This window comes from Protomyctophum bolini (genome assembly GCF_963924005.1).
Source record: "Protomyctophum bolini genome assembly, chromosome: 10".
NCBI classification, from domain to species: Eukaryota; Metazoa; Chordata; class Actinopteri; order Myctophiformes; family Myctophidae; genus Protomyctophum; species Protomyctophum bolini.
In genome coordinates this window covers 46,368,568-46,388,051 of record NC_137871.1, presented here as the reverse complement: position 1 = coordinate 46,388,051, position 19,484 = coordinate 46,368,568, and the positions used below count along the sequence as shown (strand labels likewise).

The window sequence follows — 19,484 nt, the reverse complement described above, 5'->3', positions numbered from 1 at the left end:
GGGATAATGTCTGGCTAGCTGGTCGTTGTAGGGAGATAATTCACCTCATTTATGTAAGGGATAATGTCTGGCTAGGTGGTCGTTGTAGGGAGATAATTAACCTCCTTTATGTAAGGGATAATGTCTGACTAGGTGGTTGTTGTAGGGAGATAATTCACCTCCTTTATGTAAGGGATAATGTCTGACTAGGTGGTCGTTGTAGGGAGATAGCTCCAGGGGGTCATAAATACAGCACAGAAGATGGTTGGCTGCCCTCTCCCCACACTGGAAGAACTACACAGAGACCGCTGTCATAAAAAAACTCTGAACATTATGAAAGACACTTCCCACCCCGCTCACTTCACTGTTTGAACTGTTGCCATCAGGCAGACGCTACAGAGTGACCAAGTCCAAGACCAACAGATTCAGTAACAGCTTCTATCCCACAGCGGTAGCTGCACTCAATGCTGCTAAAAAATGATCTGTTGCTGCGACACTTATAGTTTTTTTTTTTTATCTGCTATCTTAAAGTACAATAAGGGTTTGTTGTTGTGCGATAACAGATGAAATTACTGTTTGTGCATTAGTGCTGCTGGGGTTGTGCAATAACAAGAAGTCATGTGTGTTTTGTTTTAGCTTGTATGTTGTCTTGTGATATAATGCACTGATTGGTTGGCACTTTTAATTTTGTTGTACACGTTGCAATGACAAATAAAGATCTATCTATAATTCACCTCCTTTATGCAAGGGATAATGTCTCGTCTAGCTGGTCGTTCTTAGCTTGCTTATGATTCTAGATGACTATTTCTATGTATGTGATGTATCACCATGTATTGTTCTAGCTTACTGTAAATCGCTCTGGATTAAGAGCGTCTGATAATTGACTACATTGTAAATTGTAGTGTAGACAGTGAAACTGACCAGTCTCAGTGTAAACAGTGTAAACAGTGTAACATGTAAACAGTGTAAACAGTGTAATCCGAATCAGACTGACCTGTAGACAGTTGTCCAGAGCAGGGATCAGACCCTGAGCCAACAGTTTGTCTCTGACCTCCTGACTGTCTGGAACCATGTTCCCTAGAACGTACACACACACCTCCTACACACACACACACGCACGCACGCACGCACACACACACACACACACGCACGCACGCACGCACACGCACGCACGCACACACACACGCACACACGCACGCATGCACAAAGGCAGACATGTTTGTAGAATCATTACATTATGCAAAAAAAAAAAAATGTCGAACGTTATACTTCACTTTACTGGTTTATTTGGACGGGATTATATATAATATATATAATATATTACTGAACATTACACTTTTAGGATTTAGCAGAGATGCAAATTTCCATCCGTAGTGCCCTGACATTAAACAATAATAACATAATATATAATAATACACTATAATAACTAATAACACTAAACAATACTAACATAACAGGACATGAGAGTACAGCATACAGAAACATGATGCATTTCAAACACTGTAAACAGAGAAAATTAAAACTATTGTTAGGATAGGACTGAGTCACACACACACACACACACACACACACACACACACACACACACACACGCGCGGTACTGACGGTGAAGGCGGGGCTCTGTCCGGACAGGTAGGTGATGAGGTACGGTGCAGCAGGTGAACAGTAGGGGGCAGCGTTGCTCTGGGACAGGCGGTGGAGACAGCGACAGGCATGCAGGCGGTTCTGAGCCATGTGACCCGACAGGTGCCTTATAAGGACATGGATGCTGTTCTCCTGTCTGCGCACACACGCATGCATGCATGCACGCACACAGACACACACACACACACACACACACACACACGGAAAAAGCATTATTGGCAACATACTCTCTCCCCTAGCTCTGATCCATATCCTTCTACTGCTTCTACGATTCTGCCCTGTGCAGTACAAGGCTATGGGACTTACAATTTTAAATCTCAAATCGAAATCAGACCAGCCTCTCCTCTTTGGCGAAAATAAAAAGAACGTTTTTGCTACTCACCAAAACAAATGCGGGTTGTGTCAATAGAAAGACTACTTTCCTTAGTGGAAGCACTCTGAGCCCCCCCCCCCCTCCCCCCCACCACACGTATAAACAGTACTTTTTGGCCAAAAAGGGATTTTTTTTCACCAGAGGAAAAATATTCTCTATGAGGCAGTTCTCTGGGCAATATCAGTAGAGGGCGCAGCGGAGTAACTAAAAATGTTTTTTTTCCGGTGGAAACAAAATCCCTTTTTGGCCAAAAAGTACAGTTTGGTGGGGGGCTCAGAGTGATTCCACTAAGGAAAGTAGTCTTTCTATTGACACAACCCGCCTTTGTTTTGGTGAGTAGCAAAAACGTTCTTTTTATACTAAAGAGTAGAGGCTGGTCTGCATTCATGCGAGCGGCGGAAGTTGATAGTAACATAGCTCACATGCAACGCATTAGAGCTATGGAACAGAGCTATCTCTCCCCATGCCTTCATGGTGGAGACAACTAAACATAGGCCCTCATTTATCAATGTAGTGTAAAATCTGCCACAGATTTGAGTGCAGGTTTCGTAGTACACCCACGTCGCCACGGCATTTATAAAGTGATCGCAAACAGCTGATCCTTCCTTCATTTAGTTTTCTGACGTTAATAAATGTGACGGCTGAAATCTATCCGGCACGCCCTATGAAATCAAGCCTCGCCCTCGTTTTTGCGACATGAACAACTGCAGTACGACCTGGAAACCATCGTTACAGGGGAAAAAAGTTTCCCCCGTGCCTTGCCCACCTCACCCCCCTCTCTCATACACACACACACACACACACACACACACACACGCAACTTGCAAGCCCAACTTGTATCTTAAATAAATAAAGAACGAACACCTGCATGAATTAAATAAAGTTGTAGGCCTGGCCTACCCTGTCTACTCTGTTTCCCTCTCACCTCGCTTGCCTTGCTGTCATGTCCATGCACCTCAAGGCTACATGACACATCGCATCGCCATGAATGGAATACGTTTGTAGGCAGGCCTATATTACTTTTACCCATTCGTGCGCAGTGCACGGCGAAGGCGATCGGTGAGACTGCGCACTGCTGTGATATTAAAGTCCTGTGGGTGAGTGATGCCTGCATGAGAGATAGGCTACCATGTCGTCAAGGCAGTAATCAACGTTTATGGAGTGATTTGATAATTGATGAACGAATCATAAACATATGGATGAAGGCTTGCATGTGTGCTGGTAGGTATGCGTTGGTGACGCACGCCGCGGTCCCGTCCTCCCGACCCCCGAAAATGATCTCGCTTTTATCTGAACTGTCAAAGCACTTATTTAAATGGTGAATGATTAAGCCCCTTACGCCTATAGCCTGCTACAATTGCAAATAGGCAAGCTGTATGCTTGTCATTGTCACTTGGAAATAAAGGCGTGCAGTCCATTTATGCCTTTAAAAATATATACAGTATATATCACAGTACAGTGATATAGGCATCTGATGTCATGCCGCATGCACTCCCAAATCATCTCACAAGTGCGCTCGCATAACAAGGCCAGTAAAGCACTGTTAGATTAAGCACAAACTAATACATTGTAAACATGTTATATTGTTTTTAATTGCGCGATTTTAATTACTTGTAAAGTTCGAAATCTCTCTTTTTCTGTAGGCTATATATATACATAGTTTTATATTAACATTTTAGGAGTGAAAACAGATGCTTAGATGCCTGTGACAGCGTGTCAGCAGTTCAGACAATGCTGCTCCGCTTGTGTACGACAGAAAAACAGCCGAGGACAAAGCGTACGACAGCTCCCGACCAGACGTGACTTTTTGTCTTTGGTGGAAATGGTAAATGCCGACAATTGTGGGAATTTCGGCGTGCACCCATATTTTGGCGTACGCACGGTTGATAAATGAGGGCCATACTCTCTCCCCATGCCTTCATGGTGGAGACAATAAAACATACTCTCTCCCCATGCCTTCAGCCTGGTGGAGACAATAAAACATACTCTCTCCCCATGCCTTCAGCCTGGTGGAGACAATAAAACATACTCTCTCCCCATGCCTTCGGCCTGGTGGAGACAATAAAACATACTCTCTCCCCATGCCTTCGGCCTGGTGGAGACAATAAAACATACTCTCTCCCCATGCCTTCAGCCTGGTGGAGACAATATACATAATCTCTCCCCATGCCTTCAGCCTGGTGGAGACAATAAAACATACTCTCTCCCCATGCCTTCATGGTGGAGACAATAAAACATACTCTCTCCTCATGCCTTCAGCCTGGTGGAGACAATAAAACATACTCTCTCCCCATGCCTTCATGGTGGAGACAATAAAACATACTCTCTCCCCATGCCTTCATGGTGGAGACAATAAAACATACTCTCTCCCCATGCCTTCAGCCTGGTGGAGACAATAAAACATACTCTCTCCCCATGCCTTCGGCCTGGTGGAGACAATAAAACATACTCTCTCCCCATGCCTTCATGGTGGAGACAATAAAACATACTCTCTCCCCATGCCTTCGGCCTGGTGGAGACAATAAAACATACTCTCTCCCCATGCCTTCGGCCTGGTGGAGACAATAATAATAATAATAATAATAATAATAATCATAATAACCACCTAATGAAGGCCAGCTGTGCAGCAGGGTGTTTCAGAGCTCGACTCAGAGCCCTCAGATGAACCTCAGTCTCCTCCGCTCTGCTGCGCTGAACTTTACGGAACAACTCCACCACCTGGAGGTCAAAGGTCACAGGATGCATTTATAACAGCGCTTTCATCCAAAAGAGCTACGTTCACCCATGCACGCGCGCGCGCGCGCACACACACACACACACACACACACACACACACACACAGTCACACACACACACACACACACACACACACACACAGTCATAGACTGTCACACACACGCACACGCACACACACAGTCACACGCACACACATGCACCCACCTGGTCAGCTGAATCAGAAGAGTCCATGGTATCTTCATCATCTTCATCATCGTCGTGAAGTAGCAGTCTCTTACTGACCAGCTGTCTGTCTCTACGAGCCTGTCTCACTGCTGGTGACAAATACTTTTTATATTATGTGATGTATGTATTCCCATGCTTTTTTGTTCTTGCTTAATGTAAATCGCTCTGGATTATTTAGGAGCGTCTGCTAAATGCCTAAATTGTAAAAGGTTAATAAACAACTACACTTTAGAAACAAGACCAAATAAACAACTACACTTTAGAAACGAGACCAAATAAACAACTACACTTTAGAAACAAGCCCAAATAAACAACTACACTTTAGATACAAGCCCAAATAAACAACTACACTTTAGAAACGAGACCAAATAAACAACTACACTTTAGAAACAAGACCAAATAAACAACTACACTTTAGAAACAAGACCAAATAAACAACTACACTTTAGAAACGAGACCAAATAAACAACTACACTTTAGAAACAAGACCAAATAAACAACTACACTTTAGAAACAAGACCAAATAAACAACTACACTTTAGAAACAAGACCAAATAAACAACTACACATTAGAAAATAGCCCAAATAAACAACTACACTTTAGAAATGGACCTTGATTAGCCCACATTTTTAGATTCTCGTAGAGGTTTTTTTTCGATTCTGACGAATCTCTCTAAAAGTTAACCCTGCCCCTAACGTCGAGAAAGTAACCTTGATGCCTTTAAATCACTCTTACCTTGTACAAATGCAAAATCTAAGCTGCTTTTAATGTTGCCCCACTTGTTTGTGACGTCTGCGGAACCATATTAAACTCTGTCAATGCTTATTTTTCAATAAAAAAGGTATTTTAATCCACTCAGTTTCTGAATCCTCCATTGTAAATGCGGTAAACGGCGCAACAGAATATTGCCCGCGCCCCTAGCGGCCAGGGTTCTCTTGCGCATTTACAATGGAGAAAAAAGCAAGATGGCCGCCAGATTCCGAGACGGAGTTGATTAAAATACCTTTTTTATTGGAAAAATAAGCATCTGCGGGGTTTAATATGGTTCCGCAGACGTCACAAACAAGTGGGGCAACATTAAAAGCAGCTTAGATTTTGCATTTGTACAAGGTAAGAGTGATTTAAAGGCATCAAGGTTGCTTTTTCGACGTTAGGGGCGGGGTTAACTTTGAGAGAGATTCGTCAGAATCGAAAAAAAACCTCTACGATAATCTAAAATTTTGGGCTAGACCTTGATGTGAAGTAAACAAACCAACCTTTCTCATGTTGTCTCCTCTTTGTCTTAAATTCGTCCAGACTGTGTTTATTATCTGAAGCTTTATGACCAACAGACTTTAATCTCCACATAATTATAATAAATAAATACTTTATTTTATCTAAAATAAAAACAATAAGATGCCGGTTACAGGCATGGAGCTGAGGCTAACTCTGCTAGCACCATGCTAACCAACACACACACACACACAAGAGTGTTGCCATGTCCGCTGCAGGGTTGCCAGGTTTTGCGAGAGAAACGAGCACATGGTGTATGTAACAAGCTTAAAAAATGCGACTGACACACAATTTTGCTATTTAAAAATTCATATTCATATAAACTATTTGAGAATAGCAGATCTACAAGCTCATAATTGTGAGCTTGTACTTGTAGATCTGCTATTTTCCAAAACATCTTGGGGAAAAAACTTGATTTTTGATTTGAAAACAAGCCCAAAGTTGCTTATCATAAGCACACATGGCAACACTGACAGAGGGGGTCCCTGACTGATAGAGGGGGTTAGAGGGGTCCCTGACTGATAGAGGTTAGAGGGGGTCCCTGGTAGAGGGGGTCCCTGGCAGGTCCGTGTTTAAACAACATTCAGGAACAAAACCAAACATAGTGGTCGCTTACAACAAGCAGACATGGCAACACTGAACCCTGGGACCGATTGACAGTCCCACAGCACCACCCAGCGGAGGGAGAGTGTAAAGGTCTGTTTAATATCTTTAAACTCTACAGTTCCCAAGGTGAGGGAGTAGAGGGAGTTCCAGGGGGTCCGGGGACCCCCAGGGGTCCTGAGGGATTTCCAGGGGGTCCCCAGCTAAATGACCTTTAACTCTGTAACTCTGAGAGTGTACAAAAGGAACCAAATGGACCCTGTTGAACGGTGATAATAACAGATTTAAAGGCCCTACTATGCACTCTGTTGAATGGTGATAATAACAGATCTAAAGGCCCTACTATGCACTCTGTTGAATGGTGATAATAACAGATCTAAAAGCCCTACTATACACTCTGTTAAACGGTGATAATAGATTTAAAAGCTTGGAACGAGGAGCGTTCTTTTGTGATACGTTATTGACAATAGCAGATCTACAAGAGTCGCTCACCCTTCATAGTTATTTTTATACATAAACTACATTTTTAGGGTATTTTATGTCATGTGGTCTTTGTGATCTACTGGTCTCAGTAAATACAGTATATACAGTCGGCACCAACTGGACATTCATTTAATGATGTCATTCCTTCCATCCATCACTAATAATATGATGTCATTCCTTCACTAACATTATCATAATATGATGATGTCATTCCTTCACTAACATTATAATAATATGATGTCATTCCTTCCCTTGATCACTAATAATATGATGATGTCATTCCTTCCCTTGATCACTAATAATATGATGTCATTCCCCACACTTACCCCACCCCCTTTTTGATAGTCTTTGATAGACTTATAGCATGTTATGTAGACAGCACTATAAGTGCATTGTATATAGTCATAGCACATCATAGTACTTATGTATAGCATAGTAGTATATATGTATAGTTTATATGTATAGTTTCATTATATAGATATTCCACTGTTACTTTCTTAGCTTACGCATGTTTCATGATAAATGTTTTTATGTGATGTATTCCCATGCTTTTTTGTTCTTGCTTAATGTAAGTCGCTCTGGATTAAGAGCGTCTGCTGCTAAATGCCTAAATTGTAAATTGTAATTCCTTCACTAACATTATAATATGATGATGTAATTTCTTCACCAACACACAGTTTATGTCAAAAGTAAAACTAGAATCTTACTTTCCGTTACAGGACAGATTGAAAAAATAAATACCGTCATAACTGACGTGTTTCCAATGACTGATTTGACACATGCTGAAAATAGCAGATCTACAAGCCCTGCTATTCTCAGCATGCAGCCAAGTGTGAAATGACTTACTGTATAGTAGTGGATCTCTTGTCCACTAGTCCCTTCCTGACATGTTAGTCTTAATCGTCATAGCTTAGTTTTACATTCAGTTACCTTTTTTTTTGGCAGTGAAAACAAAGGTAGTCGACGAACATTCTTTGTCATAGTTTTAAGTTTTAGTCGACAAAATCAACACTGGTTGTGACATAAAACCATTACGTCACACAGACACCTCCAACGAGGAAGAGCTTCGTAAAAACATTAATAGAAACGCGTTTAAAACACGAGACGACACGTGACAACAGTCCTCGCGTGATCCCGTTTCCAGCTCTCAAAGAGTTCATATTATAATCACAGGATGTGGCGAAGGTTCCCGGTTCGATCCCTGTAGTGTGGGGCTCCCCCAGAGGTAGTGTCCCAAGTGTCCTTGAGCAAGACTCTGAACCCCTGATTGCTGCTGATGTGCAGGTCGGTGCCTTGCATGGTTTCCTCTGTGTGTGTGTGTGTGTGTGTGTGTGTGTGTGTGTGTGTGTGTGTGTATAATGTTGCTATATAAAAATGCACCATTTGCATTTGATCATTCATGGAGTTTTAATCCCGTCAGTCCAACCACACAAGTCTTTATTCTTGGAGGATTTCTTTTTCTGCAGAAAAAAAAAAAATAATAATAATAATTATGATCAACTCAACGGATACTATTATCTTTTCTTTTTTTTATATATATATTTTTTTATCCCACGATTTTGTAATCCATTTTTCACCCCTGTGTCAATCATCTAATGTGATCCTGGGCTCTACACACCCTCCACCAACCTAGTCCCCATATATGGGGGACAAGGGGAGACCAACCTAGTCCCCCTATATGGGGGACAAGGGGAGAGGAACGGACTGAACTCATGCTTCCTTCATGCCTGAGTGTCCAAGTTGCTCCTTTACACCTGACAGGGGGGAGTTTCCCTGGTTGGACATAGCGCGTGGAAGGAACGCCCCGGCTGGCCAGGGGGAGGCAGTTTAGTGACCAGGATTACTGCATGTTTTTTGTGAGGGTACCTACCCTAGGGGACACGGGGAGAACATGCAAACTCCACACAGGCCCTTTCGCCAACCCCGCCTTCGGCTATGGGCACTGATGACGCGGAGGAGGAAACACGCCGCCAGCACCCACAGCGTGGGAATCGAACCCAGGACCTTCTAGCTGTGAGGCGACAGCACACAGTGTTTTAATGCTTGATTGGATGGAAAAAAATATTAGATTTTACCGCCGAATAATCGACTATAAACCGATTTTGATGCAGTCGAGTCGACTATCAAAAATCACGCTTGGTTAATGCCCTAACGCACGCACGAGTTCGGTAGAGTCGACTCGGCCCCGTCAGAGTTGTAACTCCGATCTCTGACAGTGCGTTTGGGTGAGAATCATACGTCACCTTTTTGGGCCTGTGTTCTGTGGTTTCGGGGGTGTGTTCTGTGGTTTCTGTTTGTGGGTCTTCTGACTCGTTCACTGTGTGTTTCTCTGGCAGGACAGAGAGATAAATACAGACATCAGAATAATAACATAATGACTGTAATGTGTTCAGTGAACTGTAACAATAACATAATGGACTGTAATGTGTTCAGTGAACTGTAATAATAACATAATGGACTGTAATGTGTTCAGTGAACTGTATTAATAACATAATGACTGTAATGTGTTCAGTGAACTGTATTAATAACATAATGACTGTAATGTGTTCAGTGAACTGTATTAATAACATAATGGACTGTAATGTGTTCAGTGAACTGTAACAATAACATGACTGTAATGTGTTCAGTGAACTGTAACAATAACATAATGACTGTAATGTGTTCAGTGAACTGTAATAATAACATAATGACTGTAATGTGTTCAGTGAACTGTATTAATAACATAATGACTGTAATGTGTTCAGTGAACTGTATTAATAACATAATGACTGTAATGTGTTCAGTGAACTGTAATAATAACATAATGACTGTAATGTGTTCAGTGAACTGTATTAATAACATAATGACTGTAATGTGTTCAGTGAACTGTAATAATAACATAATGACTGTAATGTGTTCAGTGAACTGTATTAATAACATAATGACTGTAATGTGTTCAGTGAACTGTATTAATAACATAATGACTGTAATGTGTTCAGTGAACTGTATTAATAACATAATGACTGTAATGTGTTCAGTGAACTGTATTAATAACATAATGACTGTAATGTGTTCAGTGAACTGTATTAATAACATAATGACTGTAATGTGTTCAGTGAACTGTAATAATAACATAATGACTGTAATGTGTTCAGTGAACTGTATTAATAACATAATGACTGTAATGTGTTCAGTGAACTGTAATAATAACATAATGACTGTAATGTGTTCAGTGAACTGTAATAATAACATAATGACTGTAATGTGTTCAGTGAACTGTAATAATAACATAATGACTGTAATGTGTTCAGTGAACTGTAATAATAACATAATGACTGTAATGTGTTCAGTGAACTGTAATAATAACATAATGACTGTAATGTGTTCAGTGAACTGTATTAATAACATAATGACTGTAATGTGTTCAGTGAACTGTATTAATAACATAATGACTGTAATGTGTTCAGTGAACTGTAATAATAACATAATGGACTGTAATGTAATTGTAATGTAATTATAATGTAATGTAATGTGTACAGTGAGTGAACTGCATGTTCATAGATCTACAAGCTCAACGACATGTCGCATGCTCACGTTTCTTCTTCTGTGTTGGAGGACTCAGCGGGGGGGAGACATCCACCACTTCTTCTGCGTCTTTCTCTCTCTTCTTCTTCTTCTTCTTCTTCTTCTCTCTTGTCGTGTGGTCTTCAGGTTCGTTGACCTCCGACCCCTCCTTCTCCTCCTCCTGCACCTCAGGGACCACAGAGACGCTGGCAGCTTCTTCTTCTGTGGTTTCCTTCATCTTCTTCTTCTTCTTCTTCTTCTGTTTTGTTGTGTGGTCTTCAGGGTCCGTCTGTCCACCGTTGACCTCCGACCCCTCCCCCTCCTTCTTCTTCTTTCCTGTGTTGTTGTTGATACATTCTTCTTCTGTGGTTTCCTTCTCCTTCTTCTTCTGTGGTGTGTGTTGGTTCGTCTCCTCCTGCACTGTGTAGATTACAGGTTCTTCTTCTATGGTTTTCTCCTCCTCCTTCTTCTTCTTCTTCTCCTTCTTCTTCTTCTTCTGTGGTGTGTGTTGGTTCGTCTCCTCCTGCACTGTGTAGATTACAGGTTCTTCTTCTATGGTTTTCTCCTCCTCCTTCTTCTTCTTCTTCTCCTTCTTCTTCTTCTTCTGTGGTGTGTGTTGGTTCGTCTCCTCCTGCACTGTGTAGATTACAGGTTCTTCTTCTATGGTTTCCTTCTTCTTCTTCTTCTTCTTCTTCTGTGGTGTCTCCTCGTTCGTCTCCTGCGTCTGTGTTTCTCCACCTCCTCCGCCGTCTGTCTTCCTCTTCCTCTTCCTCCTCTTCGTCGCCTCGTCACCCCCTAGCCCCACCCCCACGCCGTCCGGGTGGAGCGGGGCGGAGCTTCCAGCGAAGGGTGAGGGTGGGGCTAGGGAGGGTGGGGCTAGGGGGGCTGGTTCAGGGGTGGGGGCTTCGGGTGTTTTTTTCGCCCTACTCTTCCTGGGTTTGGGTGTGGTTGTGGGTGGGAGTAGGGAGGGGCCGTCAGGTGTTTTCTTTGCCCTACTCTTCCTGGGTTTGGGTGTGGTTGTGGGTGGGGGTAGGGAGGGGCCGTCAGGTGTTTTCTTTGCCCTACTCTTCCTGGGTTTGGGTGTGGTTGTGGGTGGGGGTAGGGAGGGGCCGTCAGGTGTTTTCTTTGCCCTACTCTTCCTGGGTTTGGGTGTGGTTGTGGGTGGGAGTAGGGAGGGGCCGTCAGGTGTTTTCTTTGCCCTACTCTTCCTGGGTTTGGGGGTGGTTGTGGGTGGGGGTAGGGAGGGTGGGGCTAGGGGGGCTGGTTCAGGGGAGGGGGCGTCAGGTGTTTTCTTCGCCCTACTCTTCCTGGGTTTGGGGGTGGTTGTGGGTGGGGGTAGGGAGGGTGGGGCTAGGGGGGCTGGTTCAGGCGTGGGGGCTTCGGGTGTTTTTTTCGCCCTACTCTTCCTGGGTTTGGGTGTGGTTGTGGGTGGGGGTAGGGAGGGGCCGTCAGGTGGTTTGGGGCTGGTTGTGGAGGCTGTGGAGGACGGAATCTTCTTGGGCCTGGGTTTCCTGGGTTTCCTGGGGGGGGGGGGGGGGGGAGGAGGGTGCTGCCCCCTCGGGCCCAGGGGTGGGGTCGGGTGCAGGAGGTTTCTTGACGGGGCTCTGTCTGGGTTTCAGGAGCCTTATCTGGCGATCTCGAGCGCTCCTGAACCATCTCTGGAGAGGAGAGGGTTAAATAATTATTATGATTATCCCATTTTGGGCGGGAACCCCTTTTGGTGTTAGCATTATGCTATGCTTTAGCTATTGAAAAATAGCAGATCTACAAGCTCGTGAGTGGCGCGCTACGAGCTTGTAGGTCTGCTAATTTTTGAAAAATCGAAGAACGACTGACATTTTTAGAATCTGATCTCGGGTTAGAATGGGTTAATCAGACCAGTGTGTGTCCAGTGGAAACCTGGTATGAATCTGATCTCAGGTCAGAACTGGTTAATAAGTGTACCTGTACAGGTAGGAGTTCAAGCTCCAGCTCAGCGGCCACTTCCTGGTACGCGTTCCTGGCGCGCGGATGAGGATGGTTGTTCTGTTCAAACACACTCTGTAACACCTGCACACACACACACACACACACACGCACGCACGCACGCACGCGCACGCACACACACACACACACACACACACACACACACACACACACACACACACACACACACACACACATACACACACACACACACACACACACACACACACACACACACACATTTAAACTCTAGACTAGAAGTTATCAGTGGTCTCACTAATTAGCACACATTGTACGCTCAACCCGGACTGAAAACATCAATTAAAAAAAGGAAAGAAAATGGCAACGGAAGCTTAGATAATGAGTCAAATATAAATGCTTCCATCGTACAGTCTGGAGCAACGGAAGCTCTGATCACGAGTCAAATATAAATGCTTCCGTCGTACAGTCTGGAGCAACGGAAGCTCTGATCACGAGTAAAATATAAATGCTTCCGTCGTACAGTCTGGAGCAGGGGTGCCCACACTTTTTTGACTTGAGGTCTACTTTTAAAATTGCCAGCTCAAGGTGATCTACCAACCAAAAAGATATTATCCCATTGCTTAAAATACTCAAAATAAATAACATTTAAGGCATTAGGACTGTTTCAAAATCAATTCTATTTATTTACCACCTTTATTTTGTTAAAGTTACTCTTTGTAATAACGTCAATCAATTTAAATTTGTAATAACATATTGCTCATAAAATGTTAAATATTAAAAGTATCTCACATAAAAAGCATACACAATCACATGAAGGAATAATGCACTCAACTCAACCAGAGCAGAACTCCCACCACAGGACTCTGGCAATCAATTAATACAGTTGCAACCACTATATTAATGGAAAGTATTTCATACAATTTAAGTTAAAAAAATCTGAACTATCCCTTTAATCAGATGACTGCTTGCAGCCTTGCACTGAATGGAGTCCGTCAGCGCTGCGTAATCCGGACAGTCACTGCTGACAGCTAGTCTTAAACAGGCCTCCAAATGATCGTCCGTCAACGTGGAACGATATTTGGACTTAATTATCTTCATGTGGGAAAACGCTGATTCACATAAATATGTGGAGCCAAATAACGCTGTGAGCGAGGCTGCACAAGTCCTGATGTTTAGATACTTTTCCTTCACGAGTAAGTTCCAAAACTCTCCATCGCAGGCGCGCAACTTTAACTGTATATCAGCCTGCAGTGCCATGATCTCATTCTCCAACGCAGAAGAGTTTATGTTAAAAAGTGTTGCTATTTTCGAGGCAATGGAATCAACATCAGCTTCTGAATGGGAAGCACATGAATGTAGCGATGGGCTCGAGTAAGGCAGTTGGACTTGGAATGTGACATCGTGAAAAAATAATCTTCTTCCCACTCTGCATGGAAGTGATATGTTTTAGGCTTCATTGTCGCGCGCATCTTGCTATAATTATGAACAATGATGGATAGATATCCTTTTAATTTGTTTGTTTAACAGAACAGACCCGACGTTCCCCACACTTGAAAACATGGCACTGCATTTTTTCATGTCATGTGACTCATGTCAGGGCCATGCGGTCTACCTGCACAGCGCTTGCGATCGACTGGTCGACCGCGATCGACGTAATGGGCACCCCTGGTCTGGAACAACGGAAGCTCTGATCATGAGTAAAATATAAATGCTTCCGTCATACAGTCTGGAGCAACGGAAGCTCTGATCATGAGTCAAATATAAATGCTTCCGTCATACAGTCTGGAGCAACGGAAGCTCTGATCATGAGTCAAATATAAATGCTTCCGTCGTACAGTCTGGAGCAACGGAAGCTCTGATCATGAGTCAAATATAAATGCTTCCGTCATACAGTCTGGAGCAACGGAAGCTCTGATCATGAGTCAAATATAAATGCTTCCGTCGTACAGTCTGGAGCAACGGAAGCTCTGATCATGAGTCAAATATAAATGCTTCCGTCGTACAGTCTGGAGCAACGGAAGCTCTGATGATGAGTAAAATATAAATGCTTCCGTCGTACAGTCTGGAGCAACGGAAGCTCTGATCATGAGTCAAATATAAATGCTTCCGTCATACAGTCTGGAGCAACGGAAGCTCTGATCATGAGTCAAATATAAATGCTTCCGTCGTACAGTCTGGAGCAACGGAAGCTCTGATCATGAGTCAAATATAAATGCTTCCGTCGTACAGTCTGGAGCAACGGAAGCTCTTACCTCGGGGCACCATAACATTGTGTCTATGGGGCGTGTACTTTATAAATAACCACTCATAACATTGTGTCTATGGGTGTGTACTTTATAAATAACCACTCATAACACTGTGTCTATGGGGCATGTACTTTATAATTAACCACTCATAACATTGTGTCTATGGGGCATGTACTTTATAATTAACCACTCAATGTTACTAACTTACTAACCTGTACGGTTTTACTAAATTACACCTCATATTTAGCAAAAGGGGTTATCGACGGGTGAGACAGTGACTTACTCAAGCATAATATATGAAACACATTTATATATAATATATAAACACGTTTATATCAAAAATGGGATAAAAACCACACAATACCTGCAACTGCTCCACGGTGAATATGGTCTTGGCCTGTTTGACTGGCGTTCCACCACCGTCTCCACCAGGGGGCGCTACAGGCTTCTTCCTTTTAGTCGCCTAAAACAAAGAGTTTATTTTAGTCTTCCTTTTAGTCGCCACAGACCATATGAAGAAAACAAAGAAAGATAATTTTAGTTGACCTATGACTGTCGAGAGAAATGAAGTCTGCGTGAAAAGACATTTATCGAGTTCCGCATGTTTTCTTAAATGACTCGAGAGTAAAAACCTACTGTGAAAAGTAAACACTAGTTTGATTCAGTAGTCCACTATGTCAGCTGTGTGTGTGTGTGGGGTGAGTTTAGTGAACGATAAGGGGACATCGCAGGACAACAGCAGTAGCTGTGTGTGTGTGTGTGTGTGTGTGTGTGTGTGTGTGTGTGTGTGTGTGTGTGTGTGCGTGCGTGTGTGTGCGTGCGTGCGTGTGTGTGTACACATACCTTCTTCTTGGGGATGTCGTGTTTCTGGGGCGTTTGGCTGCTCGTCTGTTTGGCCACGCCCACCTTGGCTTTTGTGGGCGTGGCTTTTGGAGGCGATGGTGTATCCTAAGCGACACACAGCGGACATTACAGATCAGAGAATGTTTACATGTCACTGTGTGTAAGAATAATGGTCTCCACCAGGGGGCGCTATAACAGGACAGGTCTCCACCAGGGCAGGTCAGGTTGTGGCCTCCTGGTGGCGCTATAATAGGACAGGTCTCCACCAGGGCAGGGCAGGTTGTGGCCTCCTGGTGGCGCTATAATAGGACAGGTCTCCACCAGGGCAGGTCAGGTTGTGGCCTCCTGGTGGCGCTATAACAGGACAGGTCTCCACCAGGGCAGGTCAGGTTGTGGCCTCCTGGTGGCGCTATAATAGGCCAATGTGAAAAGGGTGACATTTCTTCTTACGCCTTGGATGGCAATTGGATGATTTGTGGCATTTTGTTCCAAAAATGTGTTTTGCACAAATGGCGCTATAACAGGACAATGTGAAAAGGGTGGGATATATTCCTGGAACTAGTAGGAAAGTCTTGTTAAAACATACTCTCTCCCCATGCCTTCATGGTGGAGACAATAAAACATACTCTCTCCCCATGCCTTCATGGTGGAAACAATAAAACATACTCTCTCCTCATGCCTTCATGGTGGAGACAATAAAACATACTCTCTCCCCATGCCTTCGGCCTGGTGGAGACAATAAAACATACTCTCTCCCCATGCCTTCAGCCTGGTGGAGACAATAAAACATACTCTCTCCCCATGCCTTCAGCCTGGTGGAGACAATAAAACAAACTCTCTCCCCATGCCTTCATGGTGGAGACAATAAAACATACTCTCTCCTCATGCCTTCATGGTGGAGACAATAAAACATACTCTCTCCCCATGCCTTCATGGTGGAGACTAGGGCTGACCCAAAAAAATCGATTAATCGACGTTCAATCTATACGCACGGGAATCGATTTTTAAATTTTGAATCGAACAGTAATTTAAAAAAAAGCGTCCGCTTTTGGTCCGCGAGACGGCCCCATTTGGTCCGCGAGCCATGCTTGCGCCTCGCAACGCCTCCTCTTTCCCCGTGTTAACAACAAGGAAGTCAACTGAACAAGTGCAGCTGCAGTCCCAGGAGCCAGGAAAAATAAATCGAAAGTGTGGTTGCATTTTAAAATACCCTATTTGAATAAAGGTTGTAGGCTACACAAGAGTGAAAATGACCGCTGGGAAAATCCCTAATTGAGAGTGTAGGCAAGCGCACCACAGCTCAGTGGACATTAAATATAGGCTACCATGTTTGATAAGTCATATAAAAACATTACTTACACGAAAATGAAAATATAAACTTCACAGATTATAGATCACTTGGAATTATAACAATCTGTTGAGTATTGCCTGAATAATGCCACTATAAAATCCCAACTTTTATCGATGTGCCATTGCGCAGAGAACCTTGTGGAGCCTGGCGGTGTACATTATACTTGTGAGGACCTGCTTGGATTCACATGGTGAGTGCGCTCAGTACGCGCACCAAAAATTCAAAGATCTGCAATCTCATGCGCTGCGTTGTGCATATTGGCTGAGTATAATGGCACGAATTAAACTAGGCATATAGATTTATTTTGGCGATGCGGAGAATTGATTTTGCCGTTGCCAGCGATATCTTTTTTTTTTCTTGTCTGAAGACTGACCTGTTCCGTCACTGTGAACTCCCATGCAGCAGAGCAGCTCCTACAGACCCAGACCAAATCTCTACTGAAAACACACCTTTTCTCTTTGGCATTTAATTGCACCTGATCGTATTATTGTAATTATGTAGCCTATACTATTTACCTGTGTTTTTTCTTTTAATTATGCTTTTTTTTGTGCGCCGATGGTGATGCTCCACTTGTTTCAGCCTGTAGGCCTACAGCACTTTGGTCAACTTTTATTGTTTTAAATGTGCTATATAAATTTCTCCATCGGCATCGCATGTCGATAAAAAATGGGATTTCACTAGAGGCATTATTCAGGCAATACTCAGATTGTTATAATTCCAAGTGATCTATAATCTGTGAAGTTTATATATTTTTTCCCATACGCACAGTCGCACACTCACAGTCACATTAACTTTATGATCAATCAAATCAACCGTGGTTGATTTTATTTCTGACAAGTGTCAGGCTTGAAGAGTTCATTCATGTTACCGTTCGTTTACAATTGACAGAGGAGTTTGGATTATATATTTTTATTTGATGGAGAGGTAATGCCTGTTTCAGGCAGTTGACTTGTTACGGTCGGATGTTTTATTAAGCCTAATTATTTGTGCGTCACTGCTTTCATGAAGGCTGCAACAGTTGTTGCTTATTGTTTAAAATAAATGAGACCAATCCAAGCATGCCTTTCCCTCCGCTATATCGTTGTTTAAGCCAAAGAGTCACTGCTCGCATCCCCCCCCCCCCCCGTTGGGTTTCGAAGCGTTGAAACAAAGGAATCGATCATCAAATACGTGATCGAAGGTCAGCCCTAGTGGAGACAATAAAACATACTCTCTCCCCATGCCTTCATGGTGGAGACAATAAAACATACTCTCTCCCCATGCCTTCATGGTGGAGACAATAAAACATACTCTCTCCCCATGCCTTCATGGTGGAGACAATAAAACATACTCTCTCCCCATGCCTTCATGGTGGAGACAATAAAACATACTCTCTCCCCATGCCTTCATGGTGGAGACAATAAAACATACTCTCTCCCCATGCCTTCATGGTGGAGACAATAAAACATACTCTCTCCCCATGACTTCATGGTGGAGACAATAATAATATTACCTCCTCTTCGCTGTCAGACGCAGTGTCACTGGAGTCCTCAGCTGGGGCTGGTGGAAGGGGTTTAGGTTTGGGGGTCCGGGGCTTTGCTCCGGGGGTCTGGGGCTTTGCTCCGGGGGTCTGGGGCTTTGCTCCGGGGGTCTGGGGCTTTGCTCCGGGGGTCTGGGGCTTGGGCTGGGGAGCTGCACCCTTCTTGGCGGGGGTGGCTACCTGAGCCTATGAGAGACAGGGATACAGGTTGCTCAGTGATGTCATATGCTACCTGAGCCTATGAGAGACAGGGATACAGGTTGCTCAGTGATGTCATATGCTACCTGAGCCTATGAGAGACAGGGATACAGGTTGCTCAGTGATGTCATATGCTACCTGAGCCTATGAGAGACAGGGATACAGGTTGCTCAGTGATGTCATATGCTACCTGAGCCTATGAGAGACAGGGATACAGGTTGCTCAGTGATGTCATATGCTACCTGAGCCTATGAGAGACAGGGATACAGGTTGCTCAGTGATGTCATATGCTACCTGAGCCTATGAGAGACAGGGATACAGGTTGCTCAGTGATGTCATATGCTACCTGAGCCTATGAGAGACAGGGATACAGGTTGCTCAGTGATGTCATATGCTACCTGAGCCTATGAGAGACAGGGATACAGGTTGCTCAGTGATGTCATACGCTACCTGAGCCTATGAGAGACAGGGATACAGGGTGCTCAGTGATGTCATATGCTACTGAGCCTATGAGAGACAGG

The 19,484-nt window shown here is 43.6% G+C and overlaps 2 protein-coding genes across 3 annotated transcripts in view; both read right to left on the bottom strand.

Annotated features, from left to right (window-relative positions):
- Window positions 1-6,377, bottom strand: part of tmco6 (transmembrane and coiled-coil domains 6) — a 28,914-nt gene extending 22,537 nt beyond the window's left edge. The window contains exons 1-5 of the mRNA XM_080774576.1: window positions 6,215-6,377; window positions 4,937-5,046; window positions 4,602-4,714; window positions 1,585-1,759; window positions 974-1,078 (exon numbers count right to left, since the gene is read on the bottom strand). Coding sequence (XP_080630702.1) covers window positions 974-1,078; window positions 1,585-1,759; window positions 4,602-4,714; window positions 4,937-5,046; window positions 6,215-6,305 — 594 coding nt within the window. The 5' untranslated portion in view covers window positions 6,306-6,377. The remainder of the gene's footprint in view (window positions 1-973; window positions 1,079-1,584; window positions 1,760-4,601; window positions 4,715-4,936; window positions 5,047-6,214) is intronic.
- A 5,521-nt stretch (window positions 6,378-11,898) lies between these two features.
- The window catches only part of LOC308323009 (uncharacterized protein), a 12,779-nt gene continuing 5,193 nt past the window's right edge, over window positions 11,899-19,484 (bottom strand). The window contains exons 5-10 of one of the 2 annotated variants that reach the window (XM_080774578.1): window positions 18,907-18,951; window positions 18,739-18,822; window positions 15,896-16,000; window positions 15,417-15,515; window positions 12,804-12,908; window positions 11,899-12,517 (exon numbers count right to left, since the gene is read on the bottom strand). In XM_080774578.1, coding sequence (XP_080630704.1) covers window positions 12,308-12,517; window positions 12,804-12,908; window positions 15,417-15,515; window positions 15,896-16,000; window positions 18,739-18,822; window positions 18,907-18,951 — 648 coding nt within the window. In that variant the 3' untranslated portion in view covers window positions 11,899-12,307. Of the gene's footprint in view, window positions 12,518-12,803; window positions 12,909-15,416; window positions 15,516-15,895; window positions 16,001-18,738; window positions 18,952-19,484 lie in introns of both variants that reach the window. The other variant, XM_080774577.1, reaches the window with a different exon arrangement.